Source organism: Sciurus vulgaris, assembly GCF_902686455.1.
Source record: "Sciurus vulgaris genome assembly, chromosome: 5".
NCBI classification, from domain to species: domain Eukaryota; kingdom Metazoa; phylum Chordata; class Mammalia; order Rodentia; family Sciuridae; genus Sciurus; species Sciurus vulgaris.
Genome location: NC_136465.1, coordinates 94,711,404 through 94,736,251, shown reverse-complemented (window position 1 = coordinate 94,736,251; position 24,848 = coordinate 94,711,404). Strand labels below are relative to the sequence as shown.

Sequence of the window (24,848 nt, the reverse complement as noted above, 5' to 3'; positions counted from 1 at the left end):
ACTAGTGACTTTCTGGGCTTACTGCATTGGTATTATCCTTCTCTATCTAATTTTCAAGTCCCATTTCTCTCTGTGTGTACTTTTGTTTTGGTAGAGGCTCCAGAATTCCTATAACTTAACCTTGCCTTTTTTTGATATTTTGAGCATAGAAATTCCACATTGGAAATAACTTTTCCAAAAAATTTTGAGGACATTATTCCACTGTGTTACACCTTCCCATGTTGCTCTTGAGGAGTTCATTTTTCTTCATAATTTCTGAAAGCTTTTAGAATTTTATCTTTCCCACTGTGTGTTCTGAAATTTTTTGGTAATATACCTTAGTCAATTTTTTCTCATTTGTGGGACTAGGGCTTATATTCTTCAGCTCAGGAAAATGTCCCTGTGCTGTATCTTTGATAAGGTTCTTGTCTCTATGTTCTGTGCCTTTCTGGCATACCTATGAGTGGGATTTGGGACTTCCTGGGTTAAATTCCTTATTCTTCTCATTGAACATCTCTCTGTTCTACTTTTTTTGACCCTTTTATCTTATATGGAAATTTTATTCGATTGTATTTTTTAAATTTCTAAGAACTAGTACTTAGACTGTAATTATATGATTTTTCTCATCTTTTTCTTAGTTTATGGGTGTAATTTTTTTTTCTGTAGGTATTAATTATGGTATATTTTAAGTTTTCTTTTGATCCCTCTGTGTTCTCAGAGTTCTTTTCATGTTGAGGCTTTTCTTAAATGCCTGATGACATTTGTCTGTGCAATCTTATTTCAAAACAAGGCATTAAACAGCAGATTAGAAAATCTTTATGTTGGAGTAGGCATTGACGACTAAACTTCAGGGTTTTTTTTGTTTGCTCGTTTGTTTGTTTTTTTGAGGAACCTCCAGATGTCAGTTAACAGATCATCTCTCTGGAACTGTCTGTGGTCTCCAGAGAAGATCTTCTGCTCTTCAAAGTTTATTTACTATAAGCTTTGTTGGTAGCTTTCTGGAAGCAGGATTGGATGGTTGGTTCTGTCATTCAGTTAGGCAGACTTTCAGGTTGTATTTAAATTTTTCTGTTTTGAGTCTAGTACTTTGCTGTCTGATATAGTAGCTACTAGCCACTTAAAGATTTAATACAGTTAAAAATTTAGTTCTTTTATAGCACTAGCCACGTTTCAAGTGCTCACAAGCCACACATAGATATGGTTACTGTGTTGGATAGGACAGATAAAGAATGTTTTGAACATCACAGAAAGTTCTTTTGGGCAGTGCTGGTCTAGTAACTTACCCTTGTTCCCGCTGTGCTTTGTGGTATCCATGCTTAGTACCTTTCTGGTTTGTGTCCACCCACAAGTGTGATTCTGTGTGGCAGTGGGGGAGAGATAGTCACTTACCTGGGTTAGGTTGTAGGATCTGGAATCAAGTTGTACCTTATTCTGACTTAAAGCTACTCATAGTTTTTAATATGTTGCTTCACTCCTGCATTATGTTCAAGTTCTCAAACTTAGAGTCTTTAGGACATATCATCTTGCCTCTTTTTTCCCCTGTAGGCACTTAGATTTCAACTTGTTCAGTTCTGTTAGGTTTAATACCTCTCCTTCGTTCACTTTTATATATTATTGCTGATATCTCTCTTATCTCATTTGCTTTTATCTCCTCTTTCCTCCTTCTTTGAGTTTATACTTTTTAAAACATTGCTGTGGTTTTAGTGGAGGGAGCAGAAATAAACTTATACTTAATTAAGTTTATGTTTTGTTAACTTTATTTGTCCAAGAATATTAAGTTTCTGGTAGATTGTGTTCTTCGCTATTGTTATTTGGATGGAAGACTTTAGACTACTAGATTCTTCACTGATAAATATGAACAACATGAGAAATAGGGATTAGTGATATATTGAATACGCCTTGAATTATTTCATGCTAATTTTTTTCTGTTAATGGATGCTCTTCAATGGAAATAATCTAACTCAAGATGAGTTTTAGCAGAATACTTTTAAAGAAAATGTGTTTATCACTGTATTTGATCTTATATATCTCATATATTATTCAAATATATATCAAATATATTATATATTTGATCTTATATATCTTATATATTATATATATGTATTTGATCTTTTGATTATCAAATATATATAACCTTACATTCTTTAGAGATAAGTAACTCAAGGAGTAGGATAGTATTGGCTTGGCTTTGCATTTTTATCTCTTTAGAATTTTTTTTGTTTTTGTTTTTGGTGTAACTGGGGATTGGTTTATGTGTGCTTAGTAAGTGCTCTATATCTCCAATCCTTTTATAATTTTATTTTGAGGGTCTTGCTAAGTTGCCCAGGCTGGCCTTGAATTTACATTCCTCCTGTCTCAACCTTCAAAGTAGATGGGAGATTACAGGCATATACAACTGTACTCAACCAGAATATTCTTAATATTCATTCATTACTTGGAAAAATAATATTAAGGATTTCACAAATTCCTCCTGTACTATCTCTTAGAAGTACTGTGAAAGAAGCTTGAAGTCTTTCTAGCTGTGGGTGAATAAAAAGAAGTATAAGTTTGTATAGGCTTTTTTTCTGTACCACTGCAGGGCAGTAAAGATGTGCATTTGATAAGTGATTGATCATAAAAGAAGTACTACTTTGGGCTGGGGATGTGTAGCTCAGCTGGTAAAGTGCTTGCCTCACATGCATAAGGTCCTGGGTTCAATCCCCAGCACCACAAAAAAAAAAAGGACTACTTTGCCGGGTGTGGTGACTCACACCTATAATCCCAGCGGCTCAGGAGGGTAAGACAAGAAGATTGCAAGTTCAAAGCCAGCCTCAGTAAAAGTGATAAGCAACTTAGTGAGACCCTGTCTCTAATAAAATACAAAATAGGACTGGGGATGTGGCTCAGTGGTTGAGTACCCCTGAGTTCAATCCCCTGCCCCCACAAGAAAAAGGCACATTATATCACATGCATTGCTTTTAAATTATAAACAGAGCAAGAAAGTTCAGTTGTCAAGGCAACACTTTAGCAAATTACTGGTGTTAAAGATTTAAGAGAATTGACATTTTGTATAAATTATGTTTGGTCTTCTCTCTGTTAGCATATTTAATGTTTAACTTTGGTTATCTGTGTCACATATTTCCCAGTTATTAGGAATAGTCATGAGTAACAAATGAAGTTGCCTGATTTCAGAATATTTGGACTAGATGGATCTTAAGCGTCCTTTGCTTCAGCTCTTTCCTTGTACAGGTGAAAGGATGAGGCCTACAGCAGCCAGAGATTGATATATATATATATATGTATGTATGTAGGTCCAAAGCTCTTTCCATTATAGCATACAGCTCTATCCTATACAGCTTAAATTTTGTTACAAAAATGGTGTCAGACTTCAGGGGTTTTGTTCTTGTTTTTGTTGGTTAAAGTTTAAAAATGCTACTTTAATGTGGGACAAGTTATATTATTATTTTTATTATCAGATTTGAGAAAGGTCCATAAGAGGTTAAACCACAGAGTCAGTTTCACTTCATATGTGTCGGAATCCAAAAGTTAAGATTATTTCTGCTGCTATTTCTAAGGGATTAGGAGCATAGTACCCATCCACTTTAAAAAATGATTTTGCATTGAGTTTTTCCTATATAACAGGAACTTTATATGGTACTTTATAAATAGTACCTTTTCTTTCTTTTTTGGGTACCTTTTATGAATAAGCAATTCTCATGAAGTTTAAAAATAACGTGTATATATAAAAGTGGTGAGACTGGACATACTTATTTGGAAGTTCCATTAGGAAAACATATCCAGCCTTTCACCATCAAGCAAGATGTTATCTAGATTTTTCATAGGTACCCTTCTTTTTGAGGAAGTTCCCTTTCTATTCCTATACTATATTTTTTGTTTGTTTGATTGATTATTGTTGTTATTTTTGTTTTGTTTTAATCATGAAAGGGTCTTGAATTATGTGAAATGCTTTTTCTCTGTTTTTGGAGATTACCATGTGATTTTTGTTTCTTAGTCTATTGATACAATGTATTACATTAATTGATTTTTGGATAAAAAATCAACTTTATGTTCCTGAAATAAATACTACTTGACCATGGTATATAATAATTCTTTGTGTGTTAATGGATTTGGTTTGCTAGTATTTTATTAAGAATGTATATGTCTGTATTTTAAAGATACATTGGTGTGTAGTATTCTTGTGATTGTTTTGTCCAACTTGTGACTACTTTTTGTCAACCTAATGTTTTTCCTTTTGCTTAGCTAATGGCAGCATTAGCTGCTGTTGGGCCTCCTAATCCTCGGGCAGATCCAGAATGCTGCAGTATTCTGCATGGTCTTGTTGCAGCAGTGGAAACCCTTTGCAAAATTACTGAGTACCAACATGAGGCTCGTACTTTACTCATGGAGAATGCAGAACGTGTTGGAAATAGAGGACGAATAATCTGCATTACTAATGCAAAAAGGTGTGGGGCATTAATCATAGTAATTCTTTCACTGAGGGAATTTTCATTCCTAGTATGGTTTTTACATAAACATTTAAACACACTGCAAGTGGATTTTTAATTTTTTTCTTTCCCTTTAAAATTAAATAAATTCTAAATAAAGACTCATCTTTGTGAAAACTGTGTTGTCATATAAATTGGTTAGACTGTTTTTTTTTACCACTAGTTTTTCAGCTAGTTATTTGGTATTGTGAATGAGCACACTAAAGACAATCCTTATTAAAGTACTTTTAAGTGTTTATACAAGATAATGCAGGATAGTAGTATTTTTTTTAGTTTGATAGTATTTAAAATTTTTTTTTACTTTTTATTTATTTAAGCTTGCCATGTCTTTTTTATGTCATAGTGATAGTCATGTGCGAATGCTTGAAGACTGTGTCCAGGAAACAATTCATGAACATAACAAGCTTGCTGCAAATTCAGATCAGTGAGTATGATCCATAAAGAAATAAATGTCTTCAACTTCATCTTATGTGTATTTTATTATAATTATTTCCAAGAATTTTAATGTGATTTATAGTATTCCCTTGAATTCTATCCTAACTCAGCAAATTAAAAGTAATGACTATTAAGAATGTACAAGCTCTTATTCCCATTTGTCTTGCACTTTAGAAATTTACATTTTCTCACAGGAAAGGTCGTCAGAAAGATAGAATGGTACTTAAATTTGTAATGCTTATTTGTTTTGATGGTTCATTCTCATAGTCTGTTACATATTTGTAAAATGTGCAAATGGTAGGTAGCATTACTCAGTATGTACCAAATCAAAACATAACAGCTCATTGCATTGTGTGAATTTTTTAAAAAGAAAAAACTGTTGAAAAGGAAAACACTCCCCCCCCTGCACATTCATACCATGACTTCTGAGTGATTAAATGTGTTGGGTTTTTTCCCCACATCAACAAATTCCCCATCTCTCTACATACAGGTTGGGTGTCCTGCAATTCAGATATGATACTTAACTTATTGGAGTTTATTCCAGACCCTGCAGATTAAGAGCTGTCCCACAAGATTGTCCTCCACCTACACACACCCACTCTGTCAGGCACCATTCTCAAGTAGTAAGTCCCTAGATTACTCACGTGTCTGTCCACCTTGGGTAGAAATCAGGGTTCCATGACTCCCTCATGTGTGACGGTTTCCTATGATGGCTTATAGAACAGAAGGACACTTAAGTTGCCCCATTATAAAGGATATTATAATAGACAAGCAGCCAAGTGAAGAGGTACATAGGAAGAGTCCTTAGTACAGGAGCTCCTGTCCCTATGGAGTTGGGATGTACTACCATTTCAGCATGTGGATGTGTTTACCAGCCTAGAAGCTTTCTGAATCTTGTGCTTCAGGGAATTTTAGGCATGCCTTCATATAGGCTTGATTGATTACTTTATCTCCAATGATTCTTTCCTTCCTGGAGGATGGTAAGATAGGGCTGAAAGCTTCTAAACTTCTAATTATAGCTTGGTCTTTCTGGTGATAGCTTTACCATCCAGGAGCTATCAAAGAGCCCACCAAGAATTTCCTCCTTAGCATAAAAAATACTCATACAACACAGGAAATTCCAAAGGATTTAAGAACTTTGTGTTGAAAACTGAGATCAAAGATCAAATGTTAGAGTAAAAGATTGTTAGTACACCCCATTTGTCTTAGGAATATATAAGGGTTTTAGGAGCTCTGTTCCAGGAACTCCAGGGCAGAGACCAAATATATATTTCTTGTCACATCACAGTTAGTAAGGACATATTTAGGACAATTGTAATGTGAACTATAATTTGGATTGAGTGATTACATTTTCTTGGGTTAGTGGTATTGTTATGAGTAGGATTATTCTTACCAGGAGAAGAATGCTCAAATATTTGGAGTGTCCTTTGCAACTTAATCACAAATGGTTCAATAAAGTTTTAGGTAGCAAATATAACAGTGAATACATGTAATAGAATGTAGGATACAGGATTGTTCATTGAAGATGGTACTTTTCTGTGAGTCTGGAAATTTATTTCATTGTTAAGTTGGGGAAGATTTCTTAGCATTACCAATCTGTATTCTTGGAAATAATGAATTCTTCCTGATTTTGTTTTTAAGAGAAATTATTAGGACAAAGGAAATTATATACAGTGTATTCATTTTCTCTATGATAGTTGGTTATAAGAATTCTGCTTATTTTTAATCCTTCAAACAATTATTTTTGCACATAAAATTGATAATATCTTTAAGCATTTAAATACTGCAATTATATACTGTCTTTCTGAGTACTTAGCATTTGTGTTAAGAGTAATGTCTGATTTAGCAGTATTTTGTTTTGGTATAGTAAAGTTGTAGTAGTTTACCTACCCAAATGCTTTACTTGGTATATATTCTTATATTTTAAGTGAAAAGTTTCTCTTTAAGTCTCATGCAGATACAAAAATGTGAATTAGTCTTGATTCATACCTACCCAGTTGGTGAAGACAGCCTTGTATCTGATCGTCCTAAAAAAGAGGTAGGTATAAAAGTATTAGATGAAAAGATCACTGAGTTCTTATTAATGAATGCTGAGAAAGGTTAGCATTAAAGTGATCACAGTGCCAGTGTTTTCTGCCAAGAAAATAATTAAATTTCTCAAAGCAAATCTGTAATGCAGATGTCTAGTTTGTTAAAATTATAGTTTTTAAAGTATTTTCTTGGGGGGGGGGGAGTATTTTCTGTTTTGTTTGCCTGTTGACATTGGTTTATTTAAAAAATGTATTGCAAAACCATACACAATTTGTATTCTTCCTAAGTGCTTCAGGAAATTTCAGTTATTCAGTAACCATTTTTATTGTATGAAAATCTTGTTTTCATTAGTAAAGCAATATACTTTTCTTTTTTCTATTTTTTAATAAAAATACACTCTAATGGGCTGGGTTTGTAGCTCACTTATAGAGCACTTGCCTAGCACGTGTGAGGTATTGGGTTTTGATCCTCAGCACTACATAAAAATAAATAAATAAATAAAACAAAGGTATTGTGTTTACCTGCAACTAAAAATAAAATACGCTCTGATGACAAAGAAACTAATTTTACATCTTAGACAGGGGATAGGGGAAATTTAATTCCCAACCTTTACTTTTTCATTTTAAGTACATTTGAAAAATATGAAAGGAAAAGATAATTCTGTTGATTATTAAATGAATTATGAATTCATGTCACATTATTCTCCATAGTGGTCTGTGTTTAGAAATACAAATATATCTGTTTATGTAGTTATATTAAAAGTGTATGTCCTTATATTCTGGAATTTTTATTTTGCAATTTTTAATATAATTATGCCAGGATTACCTTAGTATGTTTTATAGTTGAGTGCTATATTGAGTATATTTGCTAAAATAACTGTCATGGTTAATTTATGTGCTTTCCCCATTCCCCCCAAGTTCTTAAAAAGTAAAGTACTTAATTTTTATGGGCTATAGTATACTAGGTTACAATGAATTAATGTTTTGTGGGTTCTTTTTCTTGCATATTTTTCTGTAGTTGTCCCCAGTTTTAACCAGTGAAGTTCACAGTGTTCGTGCAGGACGGCACCTTGCTACCAAATTGAATATTTTAGTACAGCAACATTTTGATTTGGCTTCAACTACTATTACAAATATTCCAATGAAGGTAGGCATTCTTTTTTCTGCTAATTTGGAAACTCTGCTTTGCTTTTTAAAAACATCTTTGATATGTATTATTTATTTTAATTGAACCTTTACTTTTTCTCCCCATATCATATTTTCTGTTTTACTAGCCCACATTCAGTGTCTTTGACCAGGTCAGTAAATATTGAAAAGCAACAAGAAAGGATCACAGAACAAAATGCTACATTTTTTATTTCTAATAAGAACATGTTATACGAGATTTAATAAACAAATTATGTTTTCATTATTTTCATTAAAATATAATCAGTGTTTTCAATTATTTTTCTGTGATTCTTTTCATGACAGCTGTGGTATTAGATTTTACTTTGTGTTTTTTAGTGCATCTTTTTTTCTGTATTTGTATTCTTGGCCACCTAGCATTAAAGTTATTTATAGGTAACGGGTCTAATTAGGAAAAAACAACTCATAGCTTTCAGTTAGTTTATTACTGTATAACTGAAAAACTATAGATAAAAGTCCTATAATTTTACTAATGAATTTTATTAGAAATCTATTACTGTGATTTTCATTATATTATTAAGTTGCTAAGACCAGCACAATACCTGGCCAATAGAAGCTTTAGGAGCATTGTTACTGAGTAGAATTGCATTTAATTGTATTGATTATGTCTAAAATTTAAAGTAACCACCATTCTAAAAGTTCAGTTTCAGTTTTTTGCCACATCATAAACACTGAATTGCATGAGTATAATCCTTTCATTTTAAATTTCTTCCTTATGCCGTGGCTTGATTCTTCTCTAGAAATTTTAATCTTATCTTTTAGAACTTTTTGGATGCAGAAGCAATAAACAAGTAACATAATGTAATAAGTCTACTTTAATATGTATAATTTTATGAGTTATAGGAATAGTACTATAAGATGACTTGTTGAATTTGATATTAGTGTGCTGCTGGGTGTGATTCTCTATTCTTTCTCTTTTTTTGGTAAATAGATAATGTTGAAATTCCTATTTACTATGAAATCAAGTTGCTAAACTTGCTTATAGTTTGTATTTGGTATTTTATGTAATTGGTCTGATTCTCTGCAGGTATTTAAAGATGCTGTTTCCTCTTTTCAACACTTTTATTTTTGATTTATGTAAATTATTTCAATTACATTATATTTGGGTATAAAAGGTATCAATAAGACAGTACATTTGGAATAGAAAAATTTTGGATTTCTGGATTAGTCATCTATGTGCTGATATAAGATAATCATTAAATTCTTTGTTATCTATGTATATAGCCAGTGGGGTTTTTTCTTCTTGTTGATTTTATTTATTTAATTTTTTTGTGGTGCTGGGTCCAAACCCAGGGCTTCACATGTTCCAGGCAAACACTCTACCCTTGAGCCACATTTCCAACCCTACCTAGCCAGTGGTTTTTAAATAGAGTTCATAGTGCTGTTGAAAATTATTGCATCTTTAAATAGTTTAATTACTGGCAGACTATCCCATTTATTTTAGCAAATTATGGTGGAAAGTATTTGACCTCACTTTAAACAAAAAGCAAAATAAATAATTTCCTTATTTAGAAAGCAAAACCAAATTATTTTAAATGTTTTAAATTTTGCCTAAAGGAAGAACAACATGCTAACACATCTGCCAATTATGATGTGGAGCTACTTCATCACAAAGATGCACATGTGGATTTCCTGAAAAGTGGTAAGAGAAATTTTAAAATCTGACTTATGAAAGCATACTAAACAGCTCTGAAAAGTTCTTCAGAAAAGAAACCCAAATGGTTTTAGTTCATCTCTCTCCAAACTTATTTGACAATATTATTTATTAATGACCATGGAACTAATGTTTTGTAGAACTTGAATTTGGAAAGAATAGGCTAATTGAGCAAATATTGAGAAAGATCACTGTCTTTCTGAAATGCACACATTTTTCAAACTCATGGTAGTTGTGGTTTTTTTTTTTCCTATAGGCAGGTGACCTTAACAAAGAGAAAAAACAAGAGCAGGCCTAAAGGAATTAGACTTACAACTTGCCTAGATAAAAATTTTGAAATTTAAATTAGTTTTTTTCCCTTTTAAAAATCATTAGGGCTCATCTCCAAAACTCTGACTTCTGTAACTCTGTTGGTATGGTTTAAGGGAAAAGACTGGAGTTAGGAGACAGGAACTTGAGCTTTGCCACCAATTGGCAGGCCCCATATGTTTCTAGATTAGCATGCTTATAAATTAAAGATGCTCGATTAGATGAATTACAATACTCCAGCCAGTCCTTTAATTCAATGAAATTTTAACGTTTGAAGGTCATTTTAAAAGCCTTTAAGCTTTGACATTTGGTTAATCTTTAAAATGTTTTCTATATAGATTGTACTATCAGAAAATTAAATTTTGATCATGTTTGTAACTATTCTGAAGTATAATCGTGAGCCATTTGTAACATTTGTTCATGTCTAAGCCATCTTGGAGTTCATCTAGTGAGTGGCTAACAGAAAAAAAAAAAAAAAAACGTGAATGTATCAGTGTTTAACAAAGAAATGTAGAGAACTTTTTAAAAACATGATTTGTGGAAATTGCTAAGAACCTGTAAGGCGATGTCAATTTTTAAGATTATTTTTAAAACTTGGAAAGAATATTAAAAATACTATTTAAATGTTAGAATGTTGGTAGTACAAAATATTTATCTGAAATAGTTATTAGCTTAACTTGTAGTTGTACATGTTAAAAATGTAGGCACCATGTGTAAAATGCTCTTATCGCAGTGGAATTAGAGCACTCTTGGGAATACAGAGGAGGCTGCTGTAATTATATCTCTGAGAGTTAGTCAAGCTGTACTGAGGAGGTGACAACAGAGCTGGGTCTTGGTGAATAGTGGGCTTACAGTTTAACCCAGATATCTCCCCTAAGCTCCAGATCTGCCTTTTATCTTATAATTGTGTCTTATAGATGTCTCTGAGGCATTGAAAACTCAACATGTCCAGAACAATTAATGAGCTTTGATAACTGAACTGGTCTTCTAGTGTTCCCTCTTATAGTGAATGACCCTGTCATATTTGCACTTATATAAGGCAAAAATCTCAGAATCATCTTTGAGATATTGGTAATTCTTCATATCTAATTCATCACATTTTTTAAATTTTGGTGCTGGGGATTGAACCCAGGGGTGCCAAAACCCCTTAGTCATATCCCCATCCCACCCCCACCCCCGCCTCCTATTTTTTTTTTTTTAACTTTGAGACAAGGTATCACCAAGTTGTTTAAATCCTTGCTTAATTGCTGAGGTTGTCCTCGAACTTGTGATCCTCCTGCCTTAGCCTTTCTGAGATTATAGGCATGTGACACCATGCCCAGTCTCATCATCACATTTTCTTGATTTCATCCACTAAGTACCTCTCCAATATTTTCACATCTGCATCTCTGCAACCATTACCATCTCCCTAATGAAGCCTATTGTTTTCTTGTCCAGCATCTCATAGAAGTCTCCTAAATGATCCATCTGTATATATTTTCACCCTCCAGTGAGATCATTTTTCAGAATGCAAATTCTGATCATGTTCCCATTAGCTTAAAACCCTCCAATGCTTTTCTGTTGCCCTTGGGACAGAACTATTTCAATATCCTACAAAGCTCTGCATTGTCTGGTCTTTCCTTCTTTCTATTCTTATCTCAAAACATACTCCTCTCTATTTCTTCTGTGCATCCCTGATAAACTTCATGCTCTCTCCAGCCACAGAATTGTGTCATTTGCTGTTCTCTTTGCCTGAATACTTTTCCCTCCATTTCTTTAGTTAATTTCTACCTATCCTTTTAGAACTCATACCAGTCTTTACTTCTCAAGGAACCTCTCAGCTGTGTTTTAGAATAGGTCAGACCTCTGTTACAGGCACTAATAATGAAAATGCATCCTCTTCAAAGTTTTATCAACTTTGTAGTTTTACGGTTTTTCATTATTTGATTTACATCTGTTAGAGATGTTACTGCACATTAATACAGACTCCATTAAGGCCAGAAATGCTCACTGTTATTTCTTCTTACCTATTTACTTTGTAGATCCCTTGACTGAGTTTGTCTTTAATAAACTTAGAAGGATTTGGTATAATTAGTTGTGCATTTTAGGTTCCTTAAGCCTTTGAGTGTTTAACTGTATTATTTTATCGTATGATGATGTGGGTAAGGAGGAATTATTGTAGATGCTTGAAATTTGTGCCATTAACTTTCAGTGTAGTGACCTGAAATGATTAAAGAAAAATTGGAGAGAAATTGCATATTACTTTTAATTGTAGGTAATATCCATACTTGGCATTTTTCTGGGGGACTTGATAAAAAAGATGTTTTTCCAGAAGCATGTATCTTGCAAAGCTTAAACTCATTTTAAAATCTTGTTCAAACAATTTAAAGTTTGTGATTTATTTAGTAATGTTAATGTTTCTTGACAAATTTTTAAAGGTGATACCCACTTAGGTGGCAGCAGTAGAGAAGGCCCGTTTAAAGAAACGATAACTTTAAAGTGGTGCACACCAAGGACAAATAACATAGGTAGGTATTTAAAAATAATTGAAAGAGAAAAGAACAAATAAAAAGGTTGCTCAAGTGTTATACAAAGATTGGTTAATTTCTTCTTGAATTTTTGTTTTTCATTGGTTTAGGGACTCAAAAAGCAAGTTTTTTTCTTTTAATTGTGGAAATGAATATTTCTTTATATTCTTTCAAATCAGTGTTTTCTTCTATTTCAGAGTTACACTATTGTACTGGAGCTTATCGAATTTCACCTGTAGACGTAAATAGTAGACCTTCTTCCTGCCTTACTAATTTTCTTCTAAATGGTAACTCTCATCCTTTAATGGTTTTGACTGAGATTATTATAAGTGAAATCATTAGTAATAAAAGTTCTGGAAAGCTGTTTGTTTCAATATAGTCTAACCATATGTTTGCCAAAACTGTTCTAAATTTATAAATTGGAAATAGCGTTTCACAGTTTCACTAAGGTTTAAAAAATAAAATGATTTTGTCTTTCAGACTATTGTATCTAAGTGAGTTTTATTTAACATATTTTTAAGCATTCTTATTTTAAAAAGTTTGGCCTCTAGTGTCTTAACTTTCTTTTCTTTTTCAGAATCTAGAATAATATAGACCATTATAGGTTGGCCCTTTGATTTTTTTTTTTTTTTTTTTTCCCAGCTGGGGTTGAACCCAGGGCCTCACAAACGCTAGGTGAGCACTCTACTCTAGCACTGTACTACATCCCCAGCCCTAGCCCACTGAATTTTAAATTACAAAGTATACATGGACTTATTTCTTTTGAAATACTTTATATATAAATACTATATTTTAATATTATATCATATGACTCTTACTTATGACCTTATATTTGTGGTTTCCTTATATGAAAAAAATTTTATAAGTCTAAATTATCAGATTCTATCTTCTAAATCTAGATTTTAAAAGCTCTTCATATGATCAGCTAGATTTTTGGAACCATTGATCTAAAAAGTCAATCTGTCTTTACCATAAGGTTAATCTTATTGTTATGTTAAGCACAACTTTAATTATCACAGTGTAAAGTCCAGATGTAACAATGTTTGGACATAAGAAGTAGCAAGTAGTTATGATAATAGAACTGATAGGAGGTATTATAAAAGGTGAATTGATCTTGGGTCTTCTCCCCAAATATTTTGTAGAATTAATAATCTGAGGATTATCTAGCAGTTGTCTTAGTTTTCTCTTTAAATGTCCAGTGGAAAAGTTGTATGTGAACTTGAAATTGGTTGTACCAGAAACCATTATACTTGTTTTGGAAAATTGCAAATTTCTGTGTAAGTTTGTAGTATCTGAGAATAAACTAAGGCTAGAATTCAGATTTTTAGTTACTGAAATGTAGATATACTAAATTAGCAGTGCTGGTTAAAATATGGGAATCAGTAAATAAAATTTAAAAATCTCGACATAAATCTCAAGGGAATGAATAAATCTATTTGAATTGTGTTACTGATAGGGTTCTTGCTTTTGACAGGTCGTTCTGTTTTGTTGGAACAACCACGAAAGTCGGGTTCCAAAGTCATTAGTCATATGCTTAGTAGCCATGGAGGAGAGATTTTTTTGCATGTCCTCAGCAGTTCTCGATCCATTCTAGAGGATCCACCTTCAATTAGCGAAGGATGTGGAGGGAGAGTTACAGACTACCGGATTACAGTAAGACTTTAATAAATTTTATGTTGAGTCTATCATCAATTAGCAAGTAGTTATTCCTGAAATATGCTGAGTTCCTGCAATATGCTGAGATCTGTGAAATAAAGAGTTTGGAAGAAGTTGATTTGTTATTTTAAATAGATGAGCTTTCTTCAATACTTGATCAAAAGATCTGCTTATCACTATGTAGTCTTTCATATCATGTATTCAGTGAGGAGTATCTGGATTGTACTTGGAAGTATTTGGATCGTACTAACACGTTGGAATTACAGAGAAGGAAAATTCATCTAAACTAATAATTTACATGAAATATAATTTCTAGTAATTTAAATGGTAAATAAATCTTTGAGTATTTGTATTGCTACCACTTGAAATAACATTAATTATTTATATTATTGGGAGGAACACACAAAGAAATTGTATTTTTGCTAGAATTCCTGTCATTTTGATTCTGATTCTTTCATTCTTCCTCTCCCATTTTCATATTTGATATTTCATGGCTGTCTGCTTTTTGAGGTGGTTGTAAACATTAATTGTGATGTACGTGTGCAATATACTTTATAAACCAGTGTTATATACTTTAAGTAATTGTTTTTGACTAGGCCTTTCTTTTCTTTCTTTTTTTTTTTTTTTTTTGTCATAAAGAGAAAGCTCATCAGTATTCATTGTGGAAAATATAGAGCATGCAGATATCTAAAAAGCAAAAGCAAAATATGTAAATTACCTATAATTTCATCATTTAACAGTATCCACTGTTAACATTGTGATGTTATGTAAAGGTTGTTTTTAAGGAAGCAAATTGGTCTTCTAACGTAATTAACTCATTCTTTTATATAATAGAAAAGAGTTAAATTATAGGAGTGAAATAAAATGAATGTTCCTGGTTTTTTAAAGAGGGAAAAATAGCATGAATGCAGTTATGTTGAGGCTTTCTTTATTTCCCTTGTATGAAGGCTGATAGGTTTCAAGTTTGAAAAAAGTAGTGAGGTTGGGGGACAGCTGTTAGAGAAAATGTTTTGTTGCAAATCACAGGAGAGAAGACATCAGGGAAAGAAACTATTACGTGTAATCCATACTGAAACAGTAGAAATAGTTTCTAATTTTATCTTATTTGGTTATCATTAGGATTTTGGTGAATTTATGAGGGAAAACAGATTAACTCCTTTTCTAGACCCCAGATATAAAATCGATGGAAGTCTTGAGATCCCTTTGGAACGAGCAAAAGATCAGTTAGAAAAACACACCCGTTACTGGCCTATGATTATTTCACAAACCACCATTTTCAACATGCAAGCGGTAAGTGTGAAATAGTTTCACTTTTCTTCTAGATTAGTTATATATTCTTTGTAGAAACAAATTAGAAAACTTGTAATTTATACCTTTTCTCGAGCAAAGAATGCAATATGAGTTCATTCCAGTTAAAGAATTAGTAATTGAGAATTTAAGTAGTAGTTATGGATTCTCTCACCATGGTAATCTTTAAAGTCAGTTTTAAAATCAAGTTCGCCTAGATGCTTTGATATTTGTTTTTCAAGACAGATTTTCTTTTTTCTTTTAAAAAATAATCTAACAGGTAGTTCCATTAGCCAGTGTTATTGTGAAAGAATCTTTGACAGAAGAAGATGTGTTAAACTGTCAAAAAACAATATACAACTTAGTTGATATGGAAAGAAAAAATGATCCTCTACCTATTTCCACAGTTGGTACAAGAGGAAAGGGCCCTAAAAGGTAGTTTTTTTTCCTTATTTTGCTTATGTATCACATTTACTTGACACACAATGTTTCTTAAGATAACTTATTCTACATATAAATTATATTTGAGGGTGTGTATATATACACATGTACATAATGAGGAAGATGTGGTATAGAATAGCAGACATAGATATAACTTATGTCTTATCTATGTAACTTAGAATTCCACCACTGGCTACTGGGTATGAGGGGAAAAAAAATCCATATTTATTTCCTTTTACTTTATCAGTAGCAAGTAATACTTCAGTATTACTTAATGATAAATAAATATTTAAAGAGCATTTCTGAGAATGTTGTTTTAAATCTTTCCCACAGAGACGAACAATACCGTATCATGTGGAATGAATTAGAAACCCTGGTCAGAGCCCATATCAACAACTCGGAGAAACATCAAAGAGTTTTGGAATGTCTGATGGCATGTAGGAGCAAGCCCCCAGAAGAAGAAGAACGAAAAAAACGAGGAAGAAAGAGGGAGGACAAAGAGGACAAATCAGAGAAAGCAGTGAAAGATTATGAACAGGAGAAACCATGGCAAGATTCAGAGAGGTGATTTCTTAGCATTAATAAAGCCCCAGGATACCTTTTGTTATATCACATTCTGTGTATAGCACTTTCAAATTTCATTTAATATGTGTTTATTCATTTTATAACTAATTTTATCATTCTTAACTCCAGAAGATCTTTCTTGGATTTAAAAATGTATGTGTTTACTGTTGGCAAATATAGTGTAATTTTTCCTAATTAGCTTCTGAGAATCATAACACATTTTTGTTATCAGTACATGCTTTATGTGTTAAGAATTTCAAAAACAATTTTATTCTTCAGTTTCAAAATATTTAACTCCTGTGATGTGCCAGGTATTTGGCACAAGATCTCTGCCCTGGAAGAACATGCAATATTATGGTAAAGTCAGGCAAGCAAGTCAGTGATGAAAGTGGGAAGTGCTTATAAAATTAGACACAGGATATCCTTAGGAGCATAGAAGAGCATACAGTTCTTATTTGAAAACATTCTTTAATAGTATGCTCCTTTCCCTTAGTTTGTGATTTATATAGTGATGTCAAGGTTAAATATGAAAAAACATAATAATAATCTATAAGTTAAAATATCAGCTGGCTACATCTTCTATTACATTGACATAAAATCAGGCAATCAACTAGATAAATGTTATAATGACATTATAATTAGAAAGTTCCTTAAAAACAAAACCTTTTTATTATGGAAAATTTCAAACATAAACAACAGTAGAACAAAATAAATAATCATGATCTACCTTCAACAATTATTAATTTATGGCAAATCTTAGTTCATATATATATATATATTCACATCCACTACCCTCACCACCACCCTCATAGGAATATTTTGAAGCTAATTCTGGAAATCATATCATTTCATCCATAAATAGATAGAACAGTTTTATTCTCTTTGACTTTAGACTTTTCCTTAGGGCTACTGAGCTTTTGAAACAAAATTGGCTCACTATGTGAAGAGAAAAAAAGAACTTATTCCATTCCAACTGACCTTCAAGTATACCTCTGTATATTTTGAAAAAGAGTTTTTGTTCCTTGATGAAACTCAATAAAAGCTTAGAGTTAAGTTCCTAACTGTGAAAACTTCATTTCCATAGTACATAGCTTATAGAACAAGTGATAGTAAACGTCTTAATCTTAATTATAATTTGGAGTAGAATTTTGTCCACATCTTTAAAATTATGAGGTATCCTCTGAAGATACCATTATTTATCACCTTTTTAATGTTATCTTCTTAAGTTTTCCTCTAGTTTTTCCTGTTTTACAGCCAATTCCTGAATTATTGCATTTTTATTATGAAGGAAAGGGATTTGTGTTTGTTTTCTTCCCTGGTTTTAGATTGAAGTTTCTGATTAGCCTCTGGGTTTATTTTGTGAGATCAGCTATCTTTTATAAAGAATGATATGCAAAGATGGTTTAATTATTGAAATATTTGTAGACTTTTTAAGATTTAACTATATTTCATTTTTTGTCCCTCTAAAAGATTGAAAGGAATCTTAGAACGTGGAAAAGAAGAGTTGGCTGAAGCTGAGATTATAAAAGATTCACCTGATTCCCCAGAACCTCCAAACAAAAAGCCCCTTATTGAAATGGATGAAACTCCACAAGTGGAAAAATCAAAAGGTAAGGTATAACCATGGTAACTGTAAAAATTTTTCTAATTTAATTTTGTACAGTGACATTTAATTTTGTTGTGTCTTTGGGGAAGAACTCCTAACTATTGCTGGATTTTGTTCAGGAGATTCTCTGTTTATAGCTTTGAAAGATATAGGTAGTAAATATATTTGTCAGTCATTTAAAAAAAAAAAAAAAAAAAGTCCTGTTTTTTTTCTCCATTAATGTGAAGCTTTGGAAAGTTAGCAATTTTACTATGAAGTCTGTGCTGTATTAAATTCTGAATCTATAAACTTGAAATTCTAAGTATCCTGATACTATCCTAAGTACTAGATTACTGAAGACAGACTCTTTTCCCTAAATTCTCTCTTACTTATAGGCTGAGAAGTTTAATTTCCTCATGTAGGCATTAAAAGTATGATTTGGAATTGAGAGCTCCTGAAATCATTCTAGGTCTTAGTGATTTTGAGGGTAAACTAGGTTGAGTCCTTTTAGGATATATGGAAAGTGGTATGCCATCATCAGGCTGATATCTTGCTACTGTGCCTCTTCTAAGGCCATAAAGACTTCAGGGCTGACCATATTACCATAACTCGCAGCTCAGCCTAGGTAGAAGGTAAGCTTGTTTGCCTTATATATACTTGAGTCATAGTATATATATTTTATGTTATGTGTTATGTTCTTTGGTTTACTCACTCCCTTGAAATCAGAATTTGAGGTTACCCTTAAGGTGATCTGGCCATATTTGCCTTTCAGACATTTGCCAGAGTATGTTGAAAACAATAGGACTTAAATAAATGTCTATTGATGAATTGTCTTACTTCTTATGTGCCCAAATATGCCATTGTTGATTAGAATGAGAAATTTAGGTTTACTCTTAACAGTACAGGTTGGAAAATAGTACTCTAAAAAAGCATTATTCATACTGACAGATCAGAAATAGCCAAAACTCATATTAGTAAAAATGACTACATAAAAGTATGCCCAAGAATAATTATTGTCACACAGTCCTACTCTTCCCTCTTAATCATTCAGGCTTCAACTTAAATGACTCCTTTTTTTAAGAAAGAATTCCCTAACTTCCTTTCACAATTAAGTCAGGTGCTGCTTCTGTGTGTTTTCATTGCGTTCTAGAATTGCTGCTCTGATAGCACTTAAGAGTACTGTATTGACATTGCTTCTTCTTCTTCTTCTTCTTCTTTTTAAAATATTTTTCGTTGTAGATGAACACAATACCTTTATTTAATTTATTTATTTTTATGTGGTGCTGAGGATTGAACCCGGTGCCCCACCCATATGAGGCAAGCACTCCACTGCAGAGCTACAACCCCAGCCCCTTGACATTGCTTCTTAACATCCCACTCCTGCTAGACTGAAATATTTTCAGAGCAGGATTGTTTTTAATTTACTTTTATATTATCAACCAACACAGGCCCACTTATCCTGAGTTATGTGTTAAATGAATGAGTAAATGAATGAATATGTAATAAGTTTAGGGGGTCCAAAGTAGGCTGTAAATCCATCTATACTGTGATTTCAGTTTTGTTTAAAAAGTTTTCATTCACCTATATACTAGTTTGTCACTTAGATGAATTATCAGCTGTCATTAAGTTAATTGGAAATTAAATGATGCTTTTTACCCTGGAAACATTGTAGAGTGGACCATATAAGAAGCAATTTGATTGCAAATCTGTTTGCCCATGAAACTTTCCATTTAGACTGATACTCTGTTTTACCACCTAAATCGTATGTCTCTTTTGATCAGCCACTTATATGGGTTTTTTTTATCAAAACTGTTTCATCTGCTTTGGAAAATTACTTCCTTGTCCTCCCCAGTTTTGTGCCTGCTCTATACGTTGCTCTTAAGATTGTACTGTTCCAAAATGTGCCCTCTAGATTGGGTGCAAATGTATTCAGCTTTCTTTGTATGATTCAGTAACAGAAAAAACAATGTCATTTTGTTGATTGACATTGAATTTAAGTCCAAAATACTTAGTTGTTAGATTAGTGGTATTATGGATGATTTTTATTTGCTCCTTTATATGTTTTATTGTATTCTAAATGCTAATGAATATGTATTAATTTAGTAATAAGAAAAATAAAATAATTTTATTTTTTAATTAACTTTTTAAAAATTTATATGCAGTGACTCTCTGGTCTGAGATTCTGTGAGTTTAGACATTGAATCTGCTTGTAGAAGAGTCCACCCCTAGATTCTCCTGCACTGCCCCTTTGTAGTCAGCACACACTGTCAATGACTGTCCTCAGTCCCTGGTAACCACTGATGTGTGACTGTATCTTTTTCAGAATGTTTTATAAATGAATCGAATACTATTCTGCCTTTTGACATTTGCTTCTTTCACATGGCATAATGCATTTGAGATTCATCTGTGTTTTGTGTTTATATCACTAGTTTGCTCTTTTTAGTCCATTTATTTTTAAAGTATGTAACTAACTTTATAAGGAACTGCCACATTGTTTTTCAGAAGTAGTTGTGCCTCCATCAGCATTGTAGAATTCTGGTTATTCTGCATCCTTGTCAGCACTTGCTATTCTTGTTAGGGTTATTTATTGTTGTTTTAGATGTTCTAATAAGTATGTAGTGGGTAATTCATTATTGTTTTAGTTTACATTCTTATGTGACTAATGATGACGAGCCTCTTTTCATTTGCTTATTTGCCATCTGTATGTTTATTTTGGTGAAAGGTCCTTTCAAATTGTCCATTTTTAAATTTGGTTAGTTGTTTTCTTATGGTTGAATTTCGAGAGTTCTTTATTCATTCCTTTGTTGGATATGTGACTTGCAAATATTTTCTCCCCGTGTCTGACTTGTCCTGTTAATGATGAATTTTGCAAAACATTAGTTTCTAATTTATTGAAGTCTTAATATTACCAATTTTTGTTTTTATGATGCTTTTGGTGTTACATGTAAAAAAATCTAACTTATAGGAGTTCTGTAATTTACATTTTACATTTAAGCCATGATTCATTTTGAGTTATTTTTGTGTAAGGTGCAAAATGTGGATCAGTATTCTTTTTGATTTTTTTTTTTTTTTTTGTAGTACCAGGAGTTGAACTCAGGGCCTCATACATGCTAGCCAAGTACTCTTACTGAGCTATACACTCAGACTTTCTTTTTTTCCTCTCCTTTTGTGGTACTGGGAATCGAACCCCAGTCGTGTTCTACCACTCTACCCCTTTTTGTTTATTATATTGAGACATAGTCTCACTAAACAGCTCAAACTGTCCTCAAATTTGGAATCTTCCTACCTCAAGTCTCCCAAGCAACTGGGATCACAGTTGTGTGCCATCACACCTGGCTTCAGTATTCCTTTTTTTGTGTGTGTGTGTGTGTGTGTGTGTATGTGCGTGTAGGGTTTTAATTGTTCCACTAGTGTTTGTTAAAAAGACTGTCCTTCATTGAGTTGCCTTTGTGTATTTATCAGAAATTAATTGACTCTCTATGTGGGATCTGTTTCCGTATTCTCTTATATTCTGTTGGTCCTGTGTCACCTTTCACCAATCAGCGCTGTCATAATTACTACAACCTAAGTTTTGACGTCATATTGTAAAAAGTCCTCTACATTATTTTTTCTTTTTCAGAATTGTTTTGGCCATTGTAGTTCTTTTGTCTTACATTATGCAGGAAAGAGTTAACACAGCAGATCTGAGGCTATGATTATTAGAAAAGCTTGCTTGTAAGTCTGGCCCTTGACTTGGCTTTTGAAACATCCCTAGATGATGAAGTAATTTTTCCTTACATTTGAACTTAACAAACTTTCCTTCTGGAAGTCTAGCATTTTGGTGGTTGTGGCTAGGCAGAGAATGCTTACATAATCAGCCCCTAGTAAAACCCTGAACTCTGGTCTCAAACAGGCTTTACTGGGAGAAATGTTACACACATGTGGTTAAATTTTTCTCTGGAGGCAGAAAGCATGGATCTGGAAATGGATTCCTCTAATTTGTGCTTAATTCGTTTTTCCTCCTTATTGATCTGGCTATATATCCTTACTCTGTTGCTGTAATAATTCTTAGTCATGACTAATAAATCCACCTTTAGACATTTGAGTTCTTCCAGCAATCACTGAACTAGCTAGTACTCTTGGGGACTCTGAAACATAAATTTTAGAACATGATAAAGGTGCTCTTGCCTTAATTGTCTAAAATGAACTATAGAATTATAGGCAAGTTTATTAAATTTGTAAATTATGAAGTATTAAATAACATTTTCTTACCTTTTTTCTGTCTTTTCTAATACAATACCAGGGCCAGTGTCCTTATTATCCTTGTGGAGTAATAGAATCAACACTGCCAATTCCAGAAAACATCAGGAATTTGCTGGACGTTTGAACTCTGTCAATAACAGAGCTGAGTTGTATCAACATCTTAAGGAGGAAAATGGGTTTGTGTTATTTATTTTAGAAATTCGTTTTGTTAATTGCCTATATAGCCTTATTAAACACTGTTTGTTGTGTTCAGCAATTTTTCACTACTATGATGAATTGATACATGTTACCTATAAGGAATAAAAAAATTAAATTGTTTGATTCTTGGTACTCATTCTCACATTGCTTATGACCCTGAAAGTACAGCATTATTTTTTTCAGTGCTTGGTGAGCATCACAGAGAGGGGGAAACTATAAAGAAAACATAGTATGCAGTACTGAGTCTGCATAAAATAACAAGGGGAAGGTATTTTCCAATCTGATAATAATACAGTATTAAAAATATGGATTATTTTAATCAATTTTTTAAGAAGAAATTCTCTTAAAATGTATTGGTAAAGGAATTGTTAATGGAAAAGGAAATGAATCCTTGACTGAATGGTAGAGATTTTTTTTCCCCATATTTTTGCTTAGAGTGATAGGAAATATCTGGTGGCCTTTGAAATTCAAACTTGGGAAAGTCTCTTAATCTCTGCAGGCTCAGTTTTTAGCTATCTGCAAGATAAGTAAGTTGGACTAACTAGAAGATCCTTAACTTTAATCCTTTCCTAAACTGCTCATTCTGTTCTATGAATATATTAGATTTTAGTTTCCATCTATAAGGTAGATAATTAAGTGGAAAAAATATGGAAAGTTAATGTTTTAGTTTGACAATTCATTTTTGTCCCTTCTCTTTTCTTTAGGATGGAGTCAGCAGAAAATGGAAAAGCTAGCCGTCAGTGAGGAGAGACTTGAAGAACTAAATTTAGTATATTGCAAAAATATTTTGGACAAGAATTTGATATAAGTACTTTTACAGCAAGATTGTATAGCTATGTTGTCTGGACTGGTTTTTACATTTTTAAATATTTCAACAACTATCTTTTTTGTACTAATTGTAAAATTGGCACATATGTCAAAAATATACATTTGAGATTTGTCCTTCCAACTCACACAAGTTTATTTTACCGTAAAAGGTGTTCCCTCTGGAAATGTTTTTAAAAAAATTCTTAGGCTTCTCTTTGCCAAATAAAACTATTAAAATATCTGAAATGCAAAATATTGGAGTGTTATTTTAAGACAAGATATTATTCATTTAATGACTGATAACACTTAGGAGTTTTTAGAGTGTAGGTAAGATTTGAAATATTTAATATAAAACTTTACTGTTATTCTGCATCATATATTGGGTGCTTTTCTAAGGAAGAATGTTTATTTTGAATTATTTTGCCTTTGTGTTGCTGTGCATTTATGTGTGTGTATTTTGGTTTTTCATTCTTCTGAAATGTCATGGTTTATATTAAATGTTTTATAAGCCTTCTTCCTGTGTAGCTTCATCTGGAAGCTTATAACATGTTATAAGAAACATGTTATTTCAGTGTGAAACACCATTTTTAGGTTTGTCATTTTTTTATTAGAGAAGGGAAAGGTTTTCTATATTGTTTTTCTATACAGGAATCTTATGTCTAGAGTTAATGATTGTAGGAATCAAAGTTATCCCATTGAGAATAGGTGCACTTTCAGTTGTATTAAGAGTCTGCCGTCTTAAAAGCTCATTTATTTATTTATTTAGTTAGATGATATTTTTATTTTATTTTATTAAATTTTTATTGGTTCATTTATTTTAATTTATTTTTTTTACTTTTTGAAACCTTTAAAATTTTTTTCTTTTCCCATTTATTTTTATAATTATAATTTTAAGGCAAAATTTTTTCAGTCCTCTTACCACATGGTATGTTTGACTATTATATGCAGTCATAAATGCTATGAGATTCTATTCCAAAAAGCCCCAGAGTATTTGAATATTATTCAGATTCAGTATATGAACACACACAATCATCAAAACAACTTACTAGAATTATTAATGTATAGATTGATTGACATTAATGCAACATATACGTATTAAGAATCAGTCTGAAAACTACATCACTTGCTTTTGGAGGACCATCACAAATTGTTTGAGTTCTTCAAAATTTCACTTGTATTCCTGACAAGTGAACTAATGTACCTTTACTTCTGGGCAAAACAGTCTATAATTTTTTATTTGAGGTCATTTTATAAGGTATTGAGTTATTTGCTTTGATGTTTCTGGCACATTTCAGTTAAAATCATCAGTATAATTTTACATGTTGGGAACAAAAGCATCCAGATATTAATTTGTTATGGAGGTGCTGTCAAAGTGAGCAGATCTAGAAAATTCCATATTATCATGAAGATGTGAAGGATTGGACTTAAGAAAAGCAGAATCTGAATTTGAATTTAGGAGATTTAAGATCTCTGTTTCAGTAGTGA

At 32.3% G+C, this 24,848-nt stretch overlaps 1 protein-coding gene across 5 annotated transcripts in view; it reads left to right on the top strand.

The window, feature by feature from the left end:
- The window catches only part of INTS13 (integrator complex subunit 13), a 28,186-nt gene extending 4,570 nt beyond the window's left edge, over window positions 1-23,616 (top strand). The window contains exons 4-17 of one of the 5 annotated variants that reach the window (XM_079139365.1): window positions 4,219-4,421; window positions 4,807-4,887; window positions 6,834-6,936; window positions 7,947-8,075; window positions 9,671-9,755; window positions 12,494-12,583; window positions 12,763-12,870; window positions 14,058-14,236; window positions 15,359-15,529; window positions 15,807-15,961; window positions 16,301-16,531; window positions 18,002-18,141; window positions 22,399-22,534; window positions 23,261-23,616. In XM_079139365.1, coding sequence (XP_078995491.1) covers window positions 4,219-4,421; window positions 4,807-4,887; window positions 6,834-6,936; window positions 7,947-8,075; window positions 9,671-9,755; window positions 12,494-12,583; window positions 12,763-12,870; window positions 14,058-14,236; window positions 15,359-15,529; window positions 15,807-15,961; window positions 16,301-16,531; window positions 18,002-18,141; window positions 22,399-22,534; window positions 23,261-23,300 — 1,851 coding nt within the window. In that variant the 3' untranslated portion in view covers window positions 23,301-23,616. The remainder of the gene's footprint in view (window positions 1-4,218; window positions 4,422-4,806; window positions 4,888-6,833; window positions 6,937-7,946; window positions 8,076-9,670; window positions 9,756-12,493; window positions 12,584-12,762; window positions 12,871-14,057; window positions 14,237-15,358; window positions 15,530-15,806; window positions 15,962-16,300; window positions 16,532-18,001; window positions 18,142-22,398; window positions 22,535-23,260) is intronic. The other 4 variants (XM_079139366.1, XM_079139367.1, XM_079139368.1 and 1 more) reach the window with 4 other exon arrangements.
- Window positions 23,617-24,848: the final 1,232 nt, after the last annotated feature.